The 21,451-nt window shown below is 43.4% G+C and overlaps 8 protein-coding genes across 10 annotated transcripts; 4 read left to right on the forward strand and 4 right to left on the reverse strand.

Moving 5' to 3' along the window:
• Positions 1–5: 5 nt before the first annotated feature.
• Positions 6–3,372, reverse strand: LOC108073743 (sphingomyelin phosphodiesterase 1). Its single transcript, XM_017165506.2, has 4 exons — positions 3,246–3,372; positions 2,151–3,042; positions 360–1,227; positions 6–292 (listed from the first exon to the last, which is right to left on the reverse strand). Exons 1-4 carry the CDS (start codon positions 3,370–3,372, stop codon positions 176–178), a joined length of 2,004 nt encoding a protein of 667 aa, XP_017020995.1. The 3' UTR covers positions 6–175.
• Positions 3,373–4,048: 676 nt separating this feature from the next.
• On the reverse strand, positions 4,049–6,527 carry LOC108073671 (sphingomyelin phosphodiesterase). Its single transcript, XM_017165397.2, has 4 exons — positions 5,503–6,527; positions 4,716–5,436; positions 4,348–4,497; positions 4,049–4,280 (listed from the first exon to the last, which is right to left on the reverse strand). The coding sequence occupies exons 1-4, from the start codon at positions 6,525–6,527 to the stop codon at positions 4,146–4,148; spliced, it is 2,031 nt and encodes a 676-aa protein (XP_017020886.1). The 3' UTR covers positions 4,049–4,145.
• An 830-nt stretch (positions 6,528–7,357) lies between these two features.
• On the forward strand, positions 7,358–9,905 carry LOC108073730 (RING finger protein 37). The gene is made up of 2 exons (XM_017165489.3): positions 7,358–8,440; positions 8,493–9,905. Exons 1-2 carry the CDS (start codon positions 7,718–7,720, stop codon positions 9,279–9,281), a joined length of 1,512 nt encoding a protein of 503 aa, XP_017020978.1. The 5' UTR covers positions 7,358–7,717; the 3' UTR covers positions 9,282–9,905.
• LOC108073698 (transcription initiation factor IIA subunit 1-like) lies at positions 9,906–10,904 on the reverse strand. The gene is made up of 2 exons (XM_017165431.3): positions 10,782–10,904; positions 9,906–10,701 (listed from the first exon to the last, which is right to left on the reverse strand). Exon 2 carries the CDS (start codon positions 10,692–10,694, stop codon positions 10,035–10,037), a length of 660 nt encoding a protein of 219 aa, XP_017020920.1. The 5' UTR covers positions 10,695–10,701; positions 10,782–10,904; the 3' UTR covers positions 9,906–10,034.
• A 200-nt stretch (positions 10,905–11,104) lies between these two features.
• On the forward strand, positions 11,105–11,922 carry LOC108073675 (uncharacterized). Its single transcript, XM_017165402.3, has one exon. It carries the CDS (start codon positions 11,243–11,245, stop codon positions 11,891–11,893), a length of 651 nt encoding a protein of 216 aa, XP_017020891.1. The 5' UTR covers positions 11,105–11,242; the 3' UTR covers positions 11,894–11,922.
• Positions 11,916–12,557, reverse strand: mRpS18C (mitochondrial ribosomal protein S18C). Its single transcript, XM_017165403.3, has 2 exons — positions 12,422–12,557; positions 11,916–12,365 (listed from the first exon to the last, which is right to left on the reverse strand). The coding sequence occupies exons 1-2, from the start codon at positions 12,453–12,455 to the stop codon at positions 11,986–11,988; spliced, it is 414 nt and encodes a 137-aa protein (XP_017020892.1). The 5' UTR covers positions 12,456–12,557; the 3' UTR covers positions 11,916–11,985.
• A 5-nt stretch (positions 12,558–12,562) lies between these two features.
• On the forward strand, positions 12,563–18,799 carry LOC108073745 (thyroid transcription factor 1-associated protein 26). Of its 3 annotated transcripts, XR_005991361.2 has the most exons (4): positions 12,563–12,776; positions 12,838–13,071; positions 18,037–18,418; positions 18,488–18,799. XR_005991361.2 is itself a non-coding variant. In XM_070286362.1 (3 exons), the coding sequence occupies exons 1-2, from the start codon at positions 12,651–12,653 to the stop codon at positions 13,069–13,071; spliced, it is 360 nt and encodes a 119-aa protein (XP_070142463.1). In that variant the 5' UTR covers positions 12,563–12,650; the 3' UTR covers positions 14,799–14,940. The 3 variants fall into 3 exon arrangements, 2 of the variants coding, with proteins under 2 accessions (XP_070142463.1, XP_017021000.1); XM_070286362.1 differs by lacking the exons at positions 18,037–18,418; positions 18,488–18,799 and adding an exon at positions 14,799–14,940; XM_017165511.3 differs by lacking the exons at positions 18,037–18,418; positions 18,488–18,799 and having other exon boundaries at positions 12,564–12,776; positions 12,838–13,242.
• On the forward strand, positions 15,012–15,421 carry LOC138928762 (uncharacterized). Its single transcript, XM_070286363.1, has 2 exons — positions 15,012–15,167; positions 15,225–15,421. The coding sequence occupies exons 1-2, from the start codon at positions 15,026–15,028 to the stop codon at positions 15,239–15,241; spliced, it is 159 nt and encodes a 52-aa protein (XP_070142464.1). The 5' UTR covers positions 15,012–15,025; the 3' UTR covers positions 15,242–15,421.
• Positions 18,800–21,451: the final 2,652 nt, after the last annotated feature.

Genomic DNA, 21,451 nt, shown 5'->3' on the forward strand with positions numbered 1-21,451 from the left:
GAACATTCTGAGTGTTGACTACAAGAATCGAGTGTGTTTATTGTTCTTCGGGTTAATCATCTATATCTCTCTCCAAATCTCCGGGCTATGTTGTTTTATTGCTCGTTTTATGGCTCCATTGAGGTGCGATTATCGCCAGCGATTATGGGGGCTATGAATAGCTTGATGATAAGTCTTAGTTGAGAATTGCGGATGCAGTCAGCAGGGCCAACAGGGAGGCCAGGCTGAAGGCCTTTAGACCAGCGGCACCGCCTCCATTGTCATTGTCATCGGTTTTATCCTCATTTTCCAGCTAAAATTAAGAGAAAATAAGAAATTATCAAGGTAAAGTAATTACGAGAAGTATCTCTGATACTTACACTATCCGCCAGGATTTCCTGCAGCTCCTTGCAGCGGGTGCGCTCCTGGTAATTGCTGGTGGCAATCCTACAGATGGTCTTGCTTAGACAGGCGTCATCACAGCCCTCTGCTATCTTAGGATCGGAACTGGTGAACTTGTACCGCCGGAATTTACGTAGCAAATCAGGTTTCTCGGCCATTTGCACCAGCAGCTTATCGATGCCCGCTGGGCTCGTGTCCTCGGTAAACTCCTTGGTGAACTCGTACTCCAAAAACCACTCCGGCTGCTCATCGGGCTTCTCATTGGCAGCCGTCAGATTGAAGATGTACGTGCTATGCTCAACCACCTGCTTTCTCTTTGGATCCACTTCGTACACCCTGTAGTTGGGATTCGTATCCGAATAGGTGGTCAGGCTGCCGCCATTCCAGTTCACCACCGTGGCATAGCCTTCCTCGGAGTAGTGCAGATTCATCTCGTCCTTGTGAGTGTGTCCACTGAAGACGCCAGTCACGATGCCACTGAACCTGGTCAGCACTCGGTTGTACTCCTTCGACCAGCTGCTCCAGCAATCGCCGTCACCCGCGGGAATGTGTGCCAGGACATGGACCGTTTCACCAGACTGTTCTGCTGCGAGCAGGGTGTCATGGAACCACTGCAACTGCTCCTGGATCAGTGTGGCGTTGTAGTAGAGCCACCAGTTGTACAAGTAGCAATCCATGCTGTTCAAAGCTACGACACGGAAGTCTTTGCTGATTGGGACGGTGTAGTAGCCACCACGAAGGACAGTGGTCTCCGCCTCCGCAGGCAGCCACTTGGACCACAGGCTCCACACATGCTCGTACAGCCACTTGACGCTCAATTCGGTGGGTATTTCGTCGTTGCCAAAGCTGAAGGATACAGAAAATAAATAATAAAATAATTAAAAGCTATTAAAATATCTTCCAAATATTTGAAATAATTAATTGTAGTCATACAAATTTCGGAATTTCTCTTTGACGAAAGCCAGAAGCCATTAAAAAACAATTATGTGCTTAAAACCTATAAAATAACGAGTAGTTAGTGCCCCCCAATTTATTAGCTTTATCAGTAGATTAGTCTAGATAAAAGGTTATTAGTTTGTTACCTAAAGTTGTACCTATTACCAGTAGTGAATTGTAGGTAATAAGTCACTTTATGGAAGTGCGGTTTTGGGGGGCTATTGTGGGAAAAATTTACCATAAACTTTATGTTGGTGGGAAAATACAAAGGTTTATGTTTGTTAAACATTTTACGATATCTAAGAGATTAGAAAGAGTTCATATAATCGAAAAACAACAATTTAACTCATTAACAAGCTCGTTTAAAATTAGTTTCCTGCATTTTTGAGGAAGTTATTCCTTTAAAAATACTTAACTGCATTGTAGAAGAAGGTATTTCAAGGGAACTTGTTATGAAATTATTAAGTTTTAATAACTTTACTTTATATACCTCAAATATTTATAAGTTTTTTAGGATATCCTTCATATTAATAAGAGTTCTGTAGAGTTCGAAATTTATGTAACCTCTAATATATTTTCTATATTTTTGTTTACTTCCATTCTCCACCTTATTGTTCTTACTTTTAGTTCAAAAATAATATTTGCTCTATACTTCCCTCTCTCTGCCAAGTAAAATTACTTAAAATTACCACCAAACCACTTCTCCACCCCAGCAATTTCCACTCCAAATTTCTGTTACCAAAACTCAAGTCAATTTTGAACTCTGACCATTCTGGGTCATTCATTACCTTAATAATACGAGTGCGAAGGGTGTGCAAATTACGGGTACTCACACGTTCGTGGGATGTGGCTCGTGGTTGCCCAAACAGGGGTAGATGGGCGTGTTCGGGAAGTACTCCGCCAGGAGTCCATCGATTTCCGTCAGCATATCCAAGTTGCCCTGCTTGGTGGTGGACCAAACATTGTGGGGCGGCACATCGCCAGTGTGGTAGATCCAGTCAATCTTATGGTTATCCTTGGCATGCTGGAAGGCACTGTGAATGAGGTGAATGGGAGTGTCGCAGGCTCGATAGTCCGACCAGTAACCAGCTGCGGATGAAGAATCTGCTCCCTCGGCCAGAGGAGTTCGGCAGCACATGGGCTCATCGCATTCGGCATTGCTGCCGGCGGCGTACAGGGGATCATAGTGGATGTCGGTGAATTGGAGGATCACTAGATCCTCCGAGCTGCGAGCGGGTAGCTCAGAGTTGTGTTCCGTGGGGGAATCCCCCTGAATGGTTAAAGTTAAGTTGTACTCGTCCTGCTTCACCTGGCAAATGTTAATGGGCAGCATGCTACAGAATGACTGCGAATCGGCGGCTGTCTCGTTGAAGATGAAATCGAAGATGGGCCAATTGAGATCAAAGAGTCCCGAGCACACCTCCTGGGTGGAGATGCCAAAGTAATCGCAGACTCCCAGGGATAGCTTCTTGGCCTCCGCCTCACGCTGCGGACCACTCAGCTCTCCCTCGGTGAAGGTGCGGACCAAGACATTGACCGTGGATCGACACAGAGTGCACACAAAGAACTGATCGGCAGAGTTAAGGTCAGCCATGGACTCAGTAAATATGGCCTTCCTGCTGTGACTGTTTCGCAGATCATACCCTATTTGCTTTAGCCTATCCGTCTGGACTCCCGTACGGTGGTACTTCAGGTAGTCGCGGCTTATCTCTTCCGCTATGCTCACTGCCAAAATTCGAATAAAAAACCAATAAAGGATGTCAGTCAATCGAAGCTGTCAGTTAGGAGTTATCTCTGGCGACAAATCCAAACACTTTCGCCTTAGCGACTATCAAAGCCATTCACATATTGATATGGATTTTAATTCATAACAAAAGAGGTGACATTCGAACTTGGCTAATTTTAATCCTCAATCCTTCTTGACCCACCTGATTGCAACGCAGCCAGGCGCTCCTCCTTGGTTAGAGTATCAGGAACATTCGGCAGGCTAAAGGCTCTGCAGCCTACCAGCAGGAGAGCTAGTCCCCAGAGAGCTGTACTCCAGATCAACTTCATGACGGAACTGTGCCCTGGGCATAGATCGTGCCTCTACTTATAGCCTTCTTAATTACTATATCGCTATCAGAACAGCTGCTTATCGGAAGTGGAGATAGTGGAGAAGTGGTATAACGATACCAGCGGTCATCAGCCCATACTTATTTCGGATCAGGGGCAGATTTTACAGACCAGGCTAATCGGTGAAGGGTTGCGTTTATTGGGGTACCTTTAACAACACGATTTGGCAAAGCAAATCGCTTGAAATATCCCCCCGTAGGTCACCTGAGTTCAAGGTCCAGAAAGCTCTTGACTTACAAAATATAGAACCCCATTTTGATTTTAGAAGCAATTTTTCTCGCATCTAATTCCAAGAAATCAAAGTTATAAAACAATGTTAGTAATTAAGATTAAAATTACCTAGTATTTAATGAGTAATAACATAATTTACAACTCTATGAAATTTAAAGACAAATAAACTATTTCTTGCACGTGCTTACCATCCATCAGTACCCTTAACATTATCATCATCGCCACTGCCATGACCATATATATACATATGTACCATATTTTATGACCAGCACATACCATTTGACTAATTTGCGCTAATCGCCATTAGCCGATAATGCAATCACCTGGAAAACAAAGTCTATATATCACGAGATAACCCCCCGAAAATAATATACACAAGATTAACTTCGATAGGGATAAGCGCATACTTATATTGACCACTTGAGACTAGGCACCTTTTTCGGAATGGAATCCATTCCCATTATATAACTTAGGGGGTACAATTAGAAGCTAAGACGAATGGACAGGACCAAGGCCAGCAGAGAGCCGATGCTGAGCAGGCTCATTGTGGCTGCTCCGCCACCGTTGTCATCATCTCCACCATCTGGGGGTTCCGTGGTGGGATCTTCGTTGTCCAGCTGGAAAATGGTTTAAAATATAAATTAGTTTTATGGTTTTTTGGGATTTTGTGCAAGGCTAACTTACAGCAAAGAACAGCTTCTCGCGGAGCTCCTCGCAGCGTCCTCGCTGGTTGTTGATGGTGACAGCAGCCCGGCAAAGGGATCCTGCTAGGCAATTGCGATCGCAGCCTCCATTAACCTGGGGATCCGCAGAGGTCACACGGAAGCGCCAGTACTGGGGAAAAAAAATCAAAGATAAGAAAGTGACAGGAAATATTAACTTAACTTGTCATTAAGTAGATATTTCTTTTTAGATTATCTAGGTAGGTTTAGCAAGAACTAATTTCCTATCAAAAAGATAATATTACTTTCAGATTAATGTAACTTTAAATTGTCAAGAAAAAACTAAAAATTTAATATCTGGATTGACACTTAAGTATATATTCAACCTACCTTCCTCATCAAAGCGGGATTCTCGGCCAACTGGTCCAGCAGTTTGTCAATGCCAGCAGGACTCATATCCTCGGTGAACTCCTTGATAAACTCATACTCCAGGAACCACTCGGGCTGCTCATCCGGCTTCTCATTGGCGGCAGTCAGGTTGAAAATCCACGTCCAATGGTTGGTCACTTGGTAAGTGCTGGGATCCACGGCGTACTGCCTATAGTTAGGGTTCTTGTTGGAGTAGGTGGTGACAGCACCACCGTTCCAAGCCACAGAGGTGGCATGTCCCTCCTCCTCCGAATAGTAGACAAAGAGCTCGTCCTTGTGCGAGTGACCGGTAAAGATGCCGCTAATGGTGCCACTGAAACGCGTGATGCAGCGATTGAACTCGCGGGCCCAGACGGACCAGCAGGTACCATCTCCAGACGGGATGTGGGTCAGGATATGGACATACTCGCCGGCCTTCTCGGCGGCCAGAAGAGTATCATGGAACCACTGCAGCTGCGGGATCTTATCAGTGCCGCTGTGGTACAGCCAGAAGTTGTCCGTGTAGCAGTCGTTGCTGTTTAGAGCGATGACGCGGAAGCCCTGGCGCGGCGACACCGTGTAGTAGCCGCCCTTGAGGATCGTCTCCTTGGTCTCTGCCGGAAGCCACTTGGACCAGTCGTTGTACAGGTGCTCGTACAGCCACTTGGTGCTGATTCCATCGGGAACGCCCTCGGGACTGAAGCTGGAAATCAAGAATTTAGGGATGTTATTATTCTCCTAACTAGGTAGCTTTTTCATTGAAACTTACAGGTTCAAAGGATGAGGCTCGTGGTTTCCAATGCAAGGATAGACGGGAACATCACCGAAGGCCTCAGCGAGGCGCTGGCTCACCTTGGTCAGAACACCAGTGTTCTTTTCCACAGATGTGGCCCACACCATATGGTCCACAATGTCACCGGTCTGGTAGACAAAGTCGCACTTCGTATTGGCCACCGCGCTATCCAGAGCAGACTCGAAGGTATGCCAGGGCAAATCGCAGTCCCGGTAGTCACCCCAGGCACCAGCCGCCTCGCTAGTCCCCTGGGCGGTTTCTATGTGCCGCTGGCAGCACATAGGCTCCTCACAGGAGGCCAGACTGCCAGCCTGATACATGGGATCGTGATGAATGTCACTGAACTGGCAGATCCTTAAATCGGAGTCGCTGAAGCGAGGAGTGTCCGCCTTGGGACCGGTCAACGCCTCGCCAGTGCTGTCCACGGGCAAGGTCCAGTTGTAGTCGGGATTGGAGCCCGTGTTGCAGAAGTTGAACTCCATGAAGAGCGAGCAGAAGGTCTGGGAGTCGCTCTCCGAGTTGCGCAGGATGTACTCCACGGTGGGCTCATTGAAATCGATCAGGCCCTCGCAAACCTCGTCCGTCTGCATGTTCATCCGGCGGCAAAAGTCCATGGCAAACTGCTTCATCAGCACCGAGCTGTCGTCGCCATGCAGTTCCCCCTCCTCGTCACGAATTGTCCGGATGAAGACCCGCATCACAGCGCGGCAGGCTGTGCACACAAAGAAACTATCCCTGGGCTCCAGATCGATCATGTTCCGGGTGAAAATGTCCTTTTGGCTGTGAGACTTGGCCAGCTGCTTGGTCAGTTTCTGGAACTCCGGCGTCTCCACTCCTGTTTTCAGGAAGGTCACATACTCGTTGGCCAGGCGCTCGGCTATGTCGTCCGCAATGGCGGAAAGCACATGATCATCCAACTCAAAGTCCACCGGCACTCCAGGCAGATTCACGGCCGAGGCGGTGGCCAGGACGACCGCTAACAGGAGCACGATTCCCCTCATGATTTGCAGGGCAACTGGAGCACATCCACGCCCGGTGGGGCCACTTATAGCCTAAGCTTATCTAGCCACCAGCTGGCCGAATCCATTGACAAGAGCGGGAAAACCCACTCAAAGGAAGATTAGCCTAATCTTGTGGATTCCAATTCGGGTGGAACTATTATTTTCGGCTCAAGAAGTGGCCATAATCTGCCTCCGGTGGGGCTCGAAATTCAACATCGTAAAAACGAAAAGTTTGGCGACTCAGCACTACTTGACAAAGGTATAAACTCTGGGTTCAGAAGGGTCCCAATAAAAGTAACGGTGATTTTTGTGGTTTATTTGCTTTTTAAACAGAAATACAGGAAGGTCAAACTTTTAGAGGTAAATGCCCTTATCATAGCTTTATCATTTTTTGCCAATTTAGGTATGCAAAGATTAAAGCACTTAACATACTTAATCTAAAATATAATACACCACATGAATTACTTTTATGGAAGTTTTGTGGAACCTTTTGGGGGAGAGAAAGTAATGTTTACTATTTAGCAATAACATAAAGAAGTCCTTATATATTTGTTGTATTTATATTTCAAATAGTAGAATCCAAATACAACCGATATATAATCAATTCTTTATGTTATTCCTGAAAGGCTTTCTATTTTCCTAAATATTTCGTTATATATTTGCATATTTTGGCATTCATTTAAAATTTGCGCTAATGCTAACGGTGGTGTTCGATAATTGCTTCGTTATCGATGCTTGAGTGTGACCATGTGCCGATTAAAATAAATCCCCTCCATTATCTTCCGAATTTCAAGAACACATTCAAATTTTAAAAGCGGTCACATTGCCTCCTATTTGCATTTATTATTAAAAAAAAATAAGAATCAGCAGCACCGAGTGTCAAGTGCCAGCCGAAGTCCAGGACAGCAGGACCCGGATTGAGGCAGATTAGGTAGCAGCGGCGGCAGAGCACATCAAGGGCACTGCTACGACGCCAGGATAATCCCCGCAGGCCAACGACAGCAGGCAGCAGCTGAAACGCAACAACAAAAGACTCACTCACTCGCCAGTGACGCCATTTTCTGTGCGAATAAAGAGCAGGTGGGGCAACGGCATAAAACAGATACGAGAAACAGGAAGAGAGGCGGAGACAATAGCCACAGAGAGCGAGAGAACGCGGAAGCGAGTGTGGAGCGAGACAGACCGCGAGGATGAGCAGCCTGATCAATTTCCTGAACCCCAAGCTCAAGCCCTCCGTGGAGAGTGACGCCGTTTGCGAGGATGGCTTCACGGCGGCCAATCTCATCGCCGACGATGCCGAGCAGCTGGAGAGGGGCTTCATGTGCTTCGCCGTCTGCAAGCCGCCCGTTGAGGTTGTCTTCGACTTCCCCAAGGCCGTCGACATGAAGGTCATCAAGCTCTGGCCCTCCAGCGGGGCTCTGCGTTCCACGGCCTTCGAGCTGCATGGTCGCCATGATGGCATCTGGGAACGCGTGGCTTTTGTTAGGGACCTGGGACGTGGCGTGGACTCGGTGACCTTTTGCTACCAGAGCGACTACAACTCGCGGAGCAGCTCTAATGCCGCCGCCGCCACCGGGCAGCCGCAGAGCGAGAAGGTGTTCTTCTTTAAGTCTGCTCATAAGATCCTGGCCAGCACTAATAGTGTCAAGGTGGTTATTCGGGCCACCGAACGCTGTCCTCCGGTGCTGCGCAAGGTGCAAATGTGGGGTCTACCCGCTCGCTCGCTGGACAAGGCTGACAGGGAGCTGGTGAAGAGCATCTGGAGCGAGATTAGCGATCCCTATGGCCAGCGTGATGCCTCACATGGCAATACAGGACAGCGTTCGCCGCCCAGACATGTTCCAGAGCTGAGAGAGCAATCCTCGCTGTCCATACCCGAGGAATTCCTAGACTCCATCACCTGGGAGCTAATGGTAAAGAGAAATAGAGTAATTTTGGCCCCGCAATTAACCTTCTCCCTTCCAGATATTCCCCACCGTTTTGCCCTCCGGCAAGGTGGTGGACCAATCCACCATCGACAAGCACGCCGAGGAGGAGGCCAAGTGGGGCCGCCAGCCATCGGATCCATTCACTGGCCTCGAGTACAATGCCCAGCGCAAGGCCATTATTAACTTGGCACTAAAGGCCCGCATCGAAAAGTTCCTCATGGAGAACTCGGAGCACTTTAAGGCTGTGCCGCGTTCCCTGGGCTCTTCCCGGCTGCGTCGCCGCCACGCCTCGCAGTTCGCCAGCAGCATGTGTCAACCGGGTCAGATCAGTCCGGCAGCGGGCACATATTCAGCGCTGAGCAGTGCCTACAAGCAGCAGCAGCGCAAGAGCCGGGCCACTGCCACAGCCACCTCCTCATCGGCTTCGATCAGTGGATCACCGCACTCGCCGCCGGCGGCCAAGAGGGCGCGGCATAGCAACCATGGCACCACGGCCTGTGCCACCGTTACAGCCAGCAGCGCATCTACCTCGACCTCAACAACATCAACATCCACCATTGACCAGGCTATCCAGCAGGCCCTGCAGAAGATTACGCGCTTCAGTCAGGTGGCAGTGGCGGCCGCCCCTAGCGCCGGTTTGGAATCGTCAGCGGCAACCGACAACTGCATCAACTGCCGTAGCGCTCAGTTTGGCTACGAGATTCGCACCTGCCGTCATTTGGTCTGCCGGGAGTGTCTGGTTTTGCTATCGCGAGATCAGGTGTGCGTCTGCAAGGTCTCCTTCCGGGGCGCCGACGTGGAGCGGTACCATAAGCTGGATCCTTAATTCTTCGCCGGCCGCTCTTTTCATGATCGGCCCGCCCGATCGCTGCAATAAGCTCGGTTCGCCACCTCCCCCCATTTTGTTTCAGTTTGTAAGCCAGTCAATCGCTTTACTTTAGCTTATAGTCATATCAGGAGTCGGTCTGAGTCTGGAGTCGTCGCCGTAGAAGAAGCCAAATGTGTACACGCGAGTCGTTCCCGATGATTCGGAAGTATGTATCAGTATCAGGTCACGTTTAGTCATAGAGAACAGATTACGATTAGCATATAGAGAGGAGTCCGCGCCTAGTTTTTGTAGACACTTTATATACACACAGTTCCCGAGAGGAAAAAAGGGATCGTTCAGCGCGAGTTTATATATGTATTCATAACAATTATGCATAGAATAAAGAGCAACTACAAATATAAGTCTCATGTTCTTCTAAACAATTTGCAGTTTAAGTTTTCTTTACTCTTATGCGAAATTCCAAATTATGTTCGTTTTTTGCTTGTCTTTGAAGCAAATTGTCTTTAAATTGGTTACTTTAAGTTTATAAAGTTCTTTCTTATGTACTTTTTTCATCCATTTAACTAATGTACGATTTATTTCTTTAGCTATAAATAAAAACTAAAAATTTACAAACAAAAATATGTGAAAATATGCTTTTTTATTGTTTTTTCTTTCTAGAGATCTAAACTTCTTTGAGGGTTTTCTTAGAGAGATCTTGAAGTTCATACAAAAACAATATATAATTACATTTAAGAGTATCCTGCTCCTTTACCACACGGCATCTCCTTCAGCTTTCTTGAACACAAACTCCTTGCCGTGAATCTTCATCATGCCATCGCGGAAAATAAACTTCCACTTGTTGCGCGAACGGCTAACGACATCGTACTGGCAGGCCACCATGTTCTCAGTCTCGAACTTTTCCTCGATTGCTTCATCGTCGGTTAGATCGTCGCCGCTATTGAGTGGCTCCTCCTCGTCTTCCACCTCGGCCTCTGCCTCAGAGTTCTCTGCCTCATCGTCAGGATCGTCGGGATCATCAGGATCGTCACCTTCATCATCATAATCCAAATAGTTGTCGAAAGTTTCATCATCAGAGTCGTCGAGTGGCCCGTCTAGCTGCCTGGCCGTTCCCAGAGTCTTGGATTTCTCCTTTTTTGAGCGCTTGCTGGTGGAGCAGCAGGGCTCTTCATCTAAATCTTCGACCGCTTCTGGTGTTGGCGGAATTGCCGGTGACAGATCGATGGACTTGCTTTTCATCATCTTGGAGCGCCACATGTGCAGCATGCGCTGCAGGGCCTGTTCGCCGACTCCATCGTCCAGGAAGGCTTGTCGCATATTGGAGACTACGTCGTCGATGACGCGTTGGCAGAACCTGGGTACTACAGCCTGGGACTTGGGGACCTTGGCCTTCTTTTTGGAAGGAGCCATCTTAGTTCTTTTCGGTGAATTGAAATAGAGAAAAATGAATTGAAGAGTTTTTTAGCCTTGTCAAAAATAATGACTTTACAAAATTACCTTCTCGTGGGCTAATATCGAAGTCTGATACGTTCAGGTCAAGCAATCGGCGTTAAATGACAATTTTAAGTTATTTTATGTCAAAAGTTTTGGAAAAAAAAGCAAGGATTACTAGATTTTGCTTTAAATAACAGTACATTTTACGTTCCTAACACTAAATTTTCTTGGTTTTTAAAACACTTTAAAATTTTTGCACACTTGTAATATTCAATATATTTTTTAAAATTATTTTTACATATTTTAACTCAATTTTTACCAGTTAAAAAATTAATAAAAATAAAATATTTTAAACCTTTAAATTAAATTCAAATATTGGTGGCGCCCTCTAACGGCTTTTGCTAGCACAGACAGTGGGCTGCCAACTTGTTCCCTGCCCAGTCTGGCAGCTCTTCTCGACTTTCCGTGAACTTTTGTAAACATTTCAAAATACTCCGCAAATTTGGACATTTTCCGGCTTTAGCATGTCCGGGGATATGCATGCCACGCCCCAATCTGGCCGCAGACCGCGGTTGGGCCTGGGAAGACGGACCTGTCAATCCACGCCTCGCCTGCGACTCCAAGGAGAGGAACCATCAGTAAAAACACCCAAAAGTGAGAGTCTGAATACGCCGTCGACATTTCCGCTATCCTTGAGCGCACGCAGGATAGGATTGTCCAAAAACAGGACGGAGCTGACCAAGAAGAAGTTGGAGTTTGCTATGGTCCAGGAAATCAAGGAGAACAAGCCTTCGGTTAGTCAAGAAAAGGCGAAGAAAACGAACGAACCCAAGAAGAAAAATCAGCGCAGAGAAAAGGGCAACAAACAAGAGGACGAAAAAGGCAAGAACAAGGAAAAAGACCTGCCCGGAAAGCAGAAAGAGGAGGCGCCCAAGAAGCGGGAGCAAGATTCGCCCAACAAACTGCAACAGGAATCGCCCAAGAACTTGGAGCCCACTCAACCAAAGAGCAGCAAAATACTGGAGCTGCAAGGCGACATTGAAATCTGGCGCAAGGGATTCATAGCTTCCGTGGACGATCTACAAGCCATGGCAGAGCCTGGACTAACGAAAAGGGAACTCCTCACCCAGCTGGGCATTCCCCTCGAGATGCTGCGCTACCTGGAGGAGGATTAAAATAAACGTAGACTTTAAGAAATTTAAAATTAAGAAATTGTATTCCCTTCAAAACGAGGCGGAAAATATAAAAAAACAAACTTAAACACAAACTAGTACTTGTGCGGCCGTACAGGTCGCTCTGGGTCGAAGAGCTTGGGGTCCGCCAGGAAATCAAGGTCCTTGTGGTAGCCCGGCATCAGCAGGCACTGCTGGGCCCGCAATATGGCCTGTTCCACCTGCTCCTGGCGGCGCTTGCATAATCCGGTTATGTGCCGGCCATAGATGCGACCGGTGTACGGCGACTGGAACTGCGACAGCAGCTTCACATTCTTGTAGTGCGGCGCAATGTCGTGCTTGCACAGGATGCACTGCTGGGGGTCCTTTTCATAAGGATTCGTTATGTCAATGGGCAGGTCGGAGGTGTCGGCAGGCTGCGGCGGCTGCGAGTAAAAGCGACTGGTGGTCGCCAGCTGTTGTCTGGCCACTGCCACTGAAAGAAAGTGATATTACCCAACTGATATTTGTTTAATTTGTTGTTTAACTTACCATTTTGAGCTATAAATTTACCAATTTTAAGCATTTTAAAGTAAATTTGCAGGCAGAAAAAGAATAACAGACTGTCAGTGTTGGTAAATGCGGCCTGAAAACATGTGTTTTCTTATCGATATACTGGTATCGATAGTACTCCAGCACTAGACAACACTATAAAATCGATAACTTTGTTCTAAAAAACACATTATTTTGTTAATAATTGTATTTACTTTAATTTGTTAGAATGGCACCTGCTCGTGGCTCACAATCACAAGGCAAACCTGGCAGGAAACCAGCTAAAGGTCCTGGCAAGGTGGCACACAAGCAAAAACCCAATTTCAAGAGCAAAAACCAGCCAAAACCCAAGGCAGTAAGTAGGGGATCCATCAAGACCCTACTGTTTCATTATTAAGAATTCCCTAATTTTTTAGAATAAACCCAATAAACCCGAGATTCGCAGGAATAAGCGAAATGAAAAGATTGCCCAGGAGAGAGCAGAGCAGGAGAAGGTGCGGGCGGAGCGAGATGCCCGGGTAAAGGCCTACAAAAAGCAACGTTTGGAGAAGACCAAGGCGATCAGTAAGAAAACGCAGCGTGGACAACCGCTGATGAAGGATCGGATGCAGCTCCTGCTGAAACAGATCGAGGAGATGAAACGTCGCTAAGTGAGTGTCGCATTGTGGTCTACCTTGAACACCTGTACCTTCAATGGCTACTGATTGCAGTGCCTTGTATTTGTATGAAATGTCGTCCTATTCTCAAAATTACCTTGCATCAAGGTTGATTTTTATACCTTCAAATGTCGAGAATTAAAAAGTAGTAACTTAAAAAAACAACCCATCTATTGTCACATCTTTATTATAAAGGATAGAAGTAAGGGGTTCATACATATATCTATGAATATATCTATGTTATTTTAACCCACCTATAAACTTAATGATTCTGATACTTCTCCAGGATTTCGCCTACCTCTTGGGAGATTGGAAATATTTAGTTTTCCGCACACGCGCCCTGCACGAAAATTAAATCTAATGCAACCTGTAATAAATTCGCTTGTCGCGGGCTTCCGGTCGTGCGAATCAACCCTTTTTACTTTTCTTTTTCTTTTGCTATGCAAATTTACGCGGCAAATTGCCTTAGCGCCTTATCATTCTGCATCCTGCATCCTGCTAGCTGTACCTGCAGGAGTCACCCTCGTAGATCCTCGTGATTCCCTCGCGATTTAGCGCGAACAAAGCAATTTGCTTGACAGGCAGGCAGGCAAGCGCGCGATTCAATTTTCACCGAAATATTCGCAATAATAGTAAAGTTTTATGCTCATTCCGGTGGCACAACATCCGCTTCCGCACCCACTCCATAGAGCCTGGCCAAGAGGGGGGTTTCACTTGGGTCAACTCCAACCCCTTTTCCTATTTTTTTTGGAGTGACAATCAGCATGCGGTCTCATATCCGCTGAGAATGGTTCTGGGGGAAAGGCAAACAATACTTTCACTTGTGCGATATTGCAAAACTATTGGACCGCCCGCCTTCTCCTTAACCCGCTGCGCAACCCGTTGACACAAATCGCACTAAATCAAAAATTATACTTTGCACAAATACAGCGAGCGGGAGGATGCCGACGCGCAGGAAGTCGCTTGGCGATGGCCCTGTGGCCATAAATCTCATCTAGTCAAATATTGAATTACGCCGGATGAAGGCAGGGATGTGAGCCGGGAAAGGGTTCTCCTTCGATTCGCAGATCCAATTTAGTGGGTCAAAAGGATGATGTCCTTCCTCCCTTTTTGCTAGTAGTGTGTGACATTGCTTTGTTCTGTTTATTTAATAAAAAAAATTTGAAGTTATGAGTGCTCTCGAGGGTCGTTTATGTGTCGATAATGAATAGTTATGGCCGCTGACGCTGCTCCGAGGGCTGTGAGATCCCATTCGATGCGATTGTTAATGCTTTGTTTTGGGTCGCTTATAATGCAATTTATGCATGTTTATATACTCGAGTGGGGTGACAATGGGTTAAGGATGTGGCGTTTCAGCTGTTTTTCGGTCTTTTTCACACATCACTTTTGGTTTCATTGATGAAAACGAATGTGAAAGCAGCTGCAAGTTTATTATTGTTATGTAAATATTTATATTAAAAGGCGCTTAAAATATATTTAAAATGAATTTATTAATGTTTTATGGATAAAATTAAATAAAATTAAAAATCCATTGTTAATACGTAAATATTTATTATTTTAAGTAGGACTTTTGTTTTATCCATAAAACATAAATAAGAGTTCTTTGTGAAATATCTTAAAATCTATGAAAAGTTAGTACACCCCTTACCAAAATATTTTTTAATAATTTTGTATTAACTCCCAATTTACATATACGTTTTACGAATCTATAAAAACCATAGATGTCTCAGATAAGCAAAAAAAATACAACTAAATTGCCAAAGTACCAGCAATGATGGGCTTTTCCTGGGATTCACTGTGGGATTCACAAGTTCACCGGCGGCAAATCCAAGCTGATAACTGCTGCCAAGTGATGTCATTTAAATTCCGAGTCATCCTCAACAGAGACTCAGTCGTTGTTCTGCTCTAAGCTTAATAGCAAGACATCCGCTTTTATTTAACTATTAAAATGAAATACTTCAAGTTATGTTGGGTGCTGGTCATTGTGCTCTTAATGTGTTCGGAAGATGTCCTTGCGGCCCCAAAACGAAAGTCAAGGCCCAAGTTGGGAATCAAGCTGCCAAAAATCAACATAAATATTCATCACAATAGTAAGTTTTGAAATTGAATTTTGCTTAGAAGATTTATTTATGTTCGTTTTTCTTTAGATATTCACATTGGCTAGAGCTGGATTAACTTAATTCTATTAGGATTCAATGAATTAAAGGCAGTTTAGTGATAAATATTTATACCCCGCCGCATATGTACAAAGACATTCATTCATTAATTAATTATTAGTAAAGAAGTGTTTAAATAAATTGATAATATAGTGAAAAGTGCAAGATCAGTGCTTATTTAAAAATAATCTACTTACTTTGTTTTTATTTGTGATGCTGCTGAAATAATTTTCTATGATTAACGATGGAGTATTGAAGATGTTTTTGTTGAAAACGGTGTGTAAGAGCTTGTGAAACCAGTAAATTATTTATTGTTAAGCTAATCCTCCACCAAACTCAGTGTTAGTTCAAGTAAAAATATAATATTTCCCTATAGCTGTTTGAAATATATAAAAGCTTTGAATCATACAGCTAAAACTGCAGTTCCATGTGAAATATTTAATCATAAAAATCATAAAATTCATAAAAGTGGAATTTGTTATGGAAGAATTATTCAAGTGATTCGTTTTGTTTTCGTTTATGATGGTTTTGAACTTAATAAACATATTTTTAAAAATGCTTTCACAAGTTGCTAAACAATTCAAAATAATATAGAATTATTAAAAAATCCCCATGGATCATAAGATGTTTATGGCTAAACAAACGCAAATAATACAAATAATATTGACAGTCTCGCATTTGTTTGTGGTTTTAGTCTAGGTGATAAGACTTCTGGGAACATATTATTTTATTTATATTGGGTGATTCAACAGCTTTATAAATATTAAAAAAAAACAAGAAAGGAAACTAACTTCGGAAAGTCGAAATTTGCATACCCTAGCATACCCACTACATTAATCGATCATAACTAAGCCAAAAAAGCATAAAATTCAATTTGGAAAGATTTTCTATGCCAGTTTTTTATAGGTTAATAAATCTGCTTACTGAATTTTAAATTTCAAAAAATTAAAATTTTTTCAAATTTTTGAGAATTTTAATGATGTAACCCCTTATCAAATTTTCAAAAAAAATTGAAAAAAAAAATTTCTTTCCAATATGTCTAGAAAGATTCACCTGTTAATGCTGATCAAGAATATATATGGTTTATGGGGTCGGAAATGACTTTTTCATTGCTTTGCAAGCTTCAGACTGAAATTATAATGCCCTGGAAGGGTATAAAATCTAAGAAACATGTGTTTGAAATACTGAGATTTCCCCAAAACAAAACGTTATTAAACATTTATATTTTAATAATTTATTTAATAGCCTTCCTCCCACACCTTTATTTGAAATTCATATGTTTCAATGAAGACCTTCCCTAGGACTTTGTTTAAATTCCTCCGCCACATTTCTTGATTCCCTGAAATTCCCTGATTGTGTATAGCCAAAAGGAGCAATCTCAACCCTTCTTCTCACCCTGATGCGGACATGCGAAACTTTTGCATAACTCACTGGCTTTCCAATCTTGTTAACGATTCGGTATGCTAATTAAATTCCTGCCAATTCTCTGGCAAAGGAAAACAAGTGCCAAAAAGGGGGGAATTTTCACTTTCTCTAGAGAAAAAAAAAATCTGCTGTGAAATTAACACCCGAAGCCGAATGGCTGAGTCGGAGAGATTCGCTTTCACCGAACCGTAAAATGTTTTCCCCAAACATTTGCGACTTGATCCTGGAAAGGACCAACTTTTTGGCCGTGAATTTATGGCCAGTGGCGGAAGGGGGTTGATGCAGTTGCTCTCTTATCTGGCTGAAATATTAACGGTTTAGGCTTAATTACAAATGGCGACGCTGCCGGGCTCCCAAAATTAACTGCGACTTCTCTGAGGCGGAATGAGAGATTCTCGAGAAGATGGGGGGCCGTGGCGGGCGCCATTAGGGTAATTATTTACAACAATTTCAAATTTTACACATGGACGGACCGAAGCACAATAAAATGGCGCCACAAAATGTTTTGCATGCATTTTCCGTGTTCGTTTCGCTTCGGTTTTGGGGGTTCTGTTCTGTTTTTCAAGTGCTGCGGCTCATAAATTACAAAAGTGCGGGCTGTAAATCACGGGACTCCGCCTCATCCCAGACCTTAGATCACACCCCTTTCGTTTTCTGCATGTAAATTTTCAAAATTTTCAACAATTTGCAACACTCTTTATTTTGTTTTTTGGCAAACACGTGACCGTCACTGGTCGGGGGGGTAGTGTGAACACCAAGAGAACCCTTTGAGGGCTGTGCATAAATTTCAATTAAAATTGAAAAGCCATGAAAAATAAAAACCCCCCCGGAGGAGCACCACAGCAGCAGTGATAGCCATGAAAAGTTTTTCGAATGCAGTCAAGTCCGGGGTTGCTGGGGGGCGATTTTAATTGTGGACAGCCAGCAGGAGCAGGTGCAGGCATGCATGAAAGTGGCCCAGAGCCACCAGTTTTTCAATTAAAACTCGAAAATATTTCCAATAATTGCCGAATAAGTGAAACTTTGTCAAGGCACCCCCAACACCAGAGATCGTAAAAAAGGGGTTAAACATGCTTTCGAGGAATGCCAGGACTTTGGTGAGAGTATCAACTGCCAATAGTGGACACTTGGCGGAGGATTTAAGACTTTATTGAGTGAAAGAAGATGACCATCTGTTTAATAAATGTGATTTCGAGCATTTTGTAAATAATTCTTCAGCTTACAAAATATAATGACACGTGCAAACTATTTTAAATATAATTAAAATTCTTTTGAAATAATTTTAAAGTCATTTCCTAATACAAAAATAACAAATTTCTACTAAAATCCAACTAATAAATATTAGGAATTCCTTGGTTTTTTTGTATTTAAATTCCAGCTAATGTATACGATTTTATGATGCTATAAAAAATACAAAAAATACACAGATAAGCAGAAAATATATACAATAAAATCTTCGATTTCCATGGAATCCACTAGAGAATTCAATTCCATCTACAATCAAAGCTGATAACAGCTCCTATTTAAATAGCAAAGCAATCTCAACCAGAAAATCATTCGTCGCTCAACACTCAAATCGAAAGCTTTTTTTTATTTATTATAAAACAAAAACTATTAAAATGAATTACTTCAAATTCTGCTGGTCTCTCGCTGTTGTGGTCTACACCTGCTCGGAAGATCTACTTGCCTTGCCCAAGCGACGATCCAAGCAAAAAGGATCCAGGCTGTCAAAAAAATCAACATGAATATTAACCACAAAAGTAAGTTTTAAACTTAAATTCTGAAAAAAAAGAGCAATGATTTATTTATTTTTCTTTTCTTTTTTTTAGAAATTCACATTAATTAAGGCTGGATTCTATGGAGTCACCTCTTACATTTCTAATTAAATTAAATAATTTAATTAAAATATATTCACCGCCACAAATGTACAAATATTATGTCCATTAATTATTAACTATATTAGTAAACAGTATTATAATTAATTAATTAAATAGTCAAAAATGCAAAATCAATGCATACTTATATAATATATGATGTAGTTTTGGTTTTATTTGTGAAGTTGCTAAAGTGTTTGAATGAGATTTATCAATCTAGAGAAATTAAAGAAATTATGTATTTTTATAAATTTTACTTTCCATTAATTAATATATTTCATTCCAATAATATCTTACAATGTTTAAAACTTCAAGCAAAGAATCAATTCTCAAATCTAAAACACACTCAAAATAGTAGAAAATCTCCCCCTTTGTTCAGTGGCATATTTCACACCTCAGCAGATCGCAGTAAATCCGGAGGACTTGCCATCTATCATACTCTTCAGCCAGGACTCACTTCCGATACTCATCTGCAATCAGCTTTGGCTCCGGCAACGACAAATGTCAAAACTATAAGCTGACACTAAACCAATGCGGCACTTCAGCAGCCAGCGGTAAACGTTGAGGAGCAAACATCAAACACTAGACCAGGACAAAGACAAAGGGGGTTGCTGCTGCTGGTCACCCCAGTCCATTGTCCTGCCCTCAGAAATTGCTCTTTAACTTGCAACAGCGAGCGGCTAACAAGCGACGCGTGCCGCTTCCTGTTTTCACACGCAACCAAAGACTCGAGTACAGTTGCCTCCGTCGATGAAAGCTCCTGAAGGCGGAGCTGTACTTTTTTGACAAGCATGAATGTTATATAACCTCACAACGAGGCATGACATAATTCACTTCCTGCCGCATCATCATCGTGTCGGACCGCCCCTAACTCAGTTTAAAGTCGCATAACTCTCAAATTAAAGTGACCATGCGACAATTTTCAATTTCCACATTGTCCATAAATCAAATTGCGTTTACGATGAAAGTTAGCCAAGGGGCATCAGCGGGAAAATCGGGGCGGCACTACAACACACGCACATTGGGGTGAGGGTTCAAAAGCGTCAGCACTCGTACCTTTTGATGGGTTTATTGAAAAACTGTCCTGAATTTGTTGTCTACTCTGTACGAGAGGGGATAATAGTTATGGAATACAGTTGGAAAACAATAAAAGGGGAAGTAATCATTGAAAAACTATGGTTTTTAAACAGGAAGATGGACTATTATATTAAATTGTTTGTATTTGAAGGAACTCAGTACAAAATACAAACATAACTTAATTTAAAAACCTTACAAAAACCCAATCTAAAGATCTAAGCTCGACGATTTTAAAGGGTATTAAAAAATATTCCCAATCTCAAAAACTTTCCACTCCTCCATCCCCGTTTTATTTGTTTGTTTTCATGTTTTTGTTCCTTGTTTTTTGGGTGGTTTGGGTGTTGACACAGCAAAGATAAGGCCCAGAGTGAAGGTCCTGTGGTCCATGTGCCATGTGTGACAGTTATGAGCATCTGCGATTCAATTTAATCAGAACTGCTGGCAAATAGCCCCTGACTTTGCCTGTTTTTTGGGGCAAAAAACACAGCAAATAATCGCATTAGGACCTCTCAAGAGAAGCCCGGAGATGTTATACTCCATGTGTCAAAATTTTCGCATCGATAAGAGATCTAAGAACCGCACGCACATGTGTCAGAGCCAAACTGAAATGTGATTAGCCGGGCTTTCTGGTGGAAAGTTTTGAAATTCAATTTTTAAATTGGCCCACAACTGGTTGGGGTATTTTACTCCCCAAGGAACCACCCCGGAGACACCAAGAAAGGTTCATAAATTTGGCAAAAGTCTTAACATGTCAGCGACACTTTTCCCCAAACAAGGTCCAAACTTTATTCAAATGCCAGGAAGCAACAGGAAGAGCCTGGGAATGGGCTGCAATTCCAAGTTGGACTTTCTTAATGTCTACAAATTCCTGTCGGCAAATCCAATACAAAGCCCACTGACTTTGATTTATCACGGCGGGGTGTGGTATTTTTAATTTACAAGAGTCGGGAGTCCGGAGTCCTCCCTTCCTGCCAGCAGTTAACCCTTTGAGACTGCCTGTCTGCATAATTATGTCTCTGGGAACCGCAAATTTATGGACCTGCCAACGTCTTGCTCCTGAACTTTGGCTCTATCAAATGGGCTTTCTTGTAATTGGCTATGGTCTGGGTTTACTTTCTGGTTGGAATATGTCTAGTTCGGATCTTAAGTAGGTGGTTTGGTCAAGTGGCCAGTCTGGGACATGGTTGATTAATTTGTGGTGGGATTTTGAACACAAATTGGCAGCTGGGATATTGTTCTTTAAAATAAAATCACAAATGAGGCTTCTGAACCAATATTTTTATCTAACTAGATAGATAGTCTCGGAGATCCAAGTGTTCCAGAACCAAGTACACTCTCAACCTGCTTACTTTTAATCACTTCTTAATTTTTTCTTTCCCCCAACTTGACTAAATGAATTGCCGCCAAGACTTTTAGCATAAATTAACAATACCTTGTGGCCATATTTTACACAACTCTTGGGCGGAATTTATTGCTGAGCTCTGAAAGGAACACCCACTCCAGGGGAAAAACCACAAATGATGACTGCATCAAGTGAGGGAAAACCCCTGGGTAGGGGGAATGACAATGCTCGAGAGCAATGCCTGTAAAATTCTATGACTTCGTAACTAATTAGCGCAGCCCATAAAAACAATGAAGGCACCGCAGCAGCAACCCTCTGCGCTCAGCAAAGCCATCCTCCTCACCACTTTTCTAATGAAGTTTGACGTGCTGATGTGCGGTGACGTTGACGAGGATTTTCCAGCAGCGGAAAATTCGCAGTCAACAAGTGAAAGTCAGCCCGCGGTGATGATGATGATGATGTCGCTGTGACGGAGGAGGACTTTGTTGAGGAGCCATAAA

The sequence above is a fragment of the Drosophila kikkawai genome, chromosome 3R (genome assembly GCF_030179895.1).
Source record: "Drosophila kikkawai strain 14028-0561.14 chromosome 3R, DkikHiC1v2, whole genome shotgun sequence".
NCBI lineage: Eukaryota > Metazoa > Arthropoda > Insecta > Diptera > Drosophilidae > Drosophila > Drosophila kikkawai.

Excerpts from the sequence above, each read along its gene's own strand:
- LOC108073743 (XM_017165506.2), bottom strand. The coding sequence starts at position 3,372 with ATGAAGTTGATCTGGAGTACAGCTCTCTGGGGACTAGCTCTCCTGCTG. Across the intron at positions 3,043-3,245 it reads CCTGGCTGCGTTGCAATCAG|TGAGCATAGCGGAAGAGATA; the intron begins GTGGGTCAAGAA and ends GAATTTTGGCAG. Across the intron at positions 1,228-2,150 it reads GAGCCACATCCCACGAACGT|CTTTGGCAACGACGAAATAC; the intron begins GTGAGTACCCGT and ends TGTATCCTTCAG.
- LOC108073671 (XM_017165397.2), bottom strand. The coding sequence starts at position 6,527 with ATGAGGGGAATCGTGCTCCTGTTAGCGGTCGTCCTGGCCACCGCCTCG. Across the intron at positions 5,437-5,502 it reads GAGCCTCATCCTTTGAACCT|CTTCAGTCCCGAGGGCGTTC; the intron begins GTAAGTTTCAAT and ends CTTGATTTCCAG. Across the intron at positions 4,498-4,715 it reads ATCCCGCTTTGATGAGGAAG|TACTGGCGCTTCCGTGTGAC; the intron begins GTAGGTTGAATA and ends TTTTTTCCCCAG.
- LOC108073730 (XM_017165489.3), top strand. The coding sequence starts at position 7,718 with ATGAGCAGCCTGATCAATTTCCTGAACCCCAAGCTCAAGCCCTCCGTG. Across the intron at positions 8,441-8,492 it reads CCATCACCTGGGAGCTAATG|ATATTCCCCACCGTTTTGCC; the intron begins GTAAAGAGAAAT and ends TCTCCCTTCCAG.
- LOC108073698 (XM_017165431.3), bottom strand. The coding sequence starts at position 10,694 with ATGGCTCCTTCCAAAAAGAAGGCCAAGGTCCCCAAGTCCCAGGCTGTA.
- LOC108073675 (XM_017165402.3), top strand. The coding sequence starts at position 11,243 with ATGTCCGGGGATATGCATGCCACGCCCCAATCTGGCCGCAGACCGCGG.
- mRpS18C (XM_017165403.3), bottom strand. The coding sequence starts at position 12,455 with ATGCTTAAAATTGGTAAATTTATAGCTCAAAATG. Across the intron at positions 12,366-12,421 it reads TAAATTTATAGCTCAAAATG|TGGCAGTGGCCAGACAACAG; the intron begins GTAAGTTAAACA and ends ACTTTCTTTCAG.
- LOC108073745 (XM_070286362.1), top strand. The coding sequence starts at position 12,651 with ATGGCACCTGCTCGTGGCTCACAATCACAAGGCAAACCTGGCAGGAAA. Across the intron at positions 12,777-12,837 it reads ACCAGCCAAAACCCAAGGCA|AATAAACCCAATAAACCCGA; the intron begins GTAAGTAGGGGA and ends CTAATTTTTTAG.
- LOC138928762 (XM_070286363.1), top strand. The coding sequence starts at position 15,026 with ATGAAATACTTCAAGTTATGTTGGGTGCTGGTCATTGTGCTCTTAATG.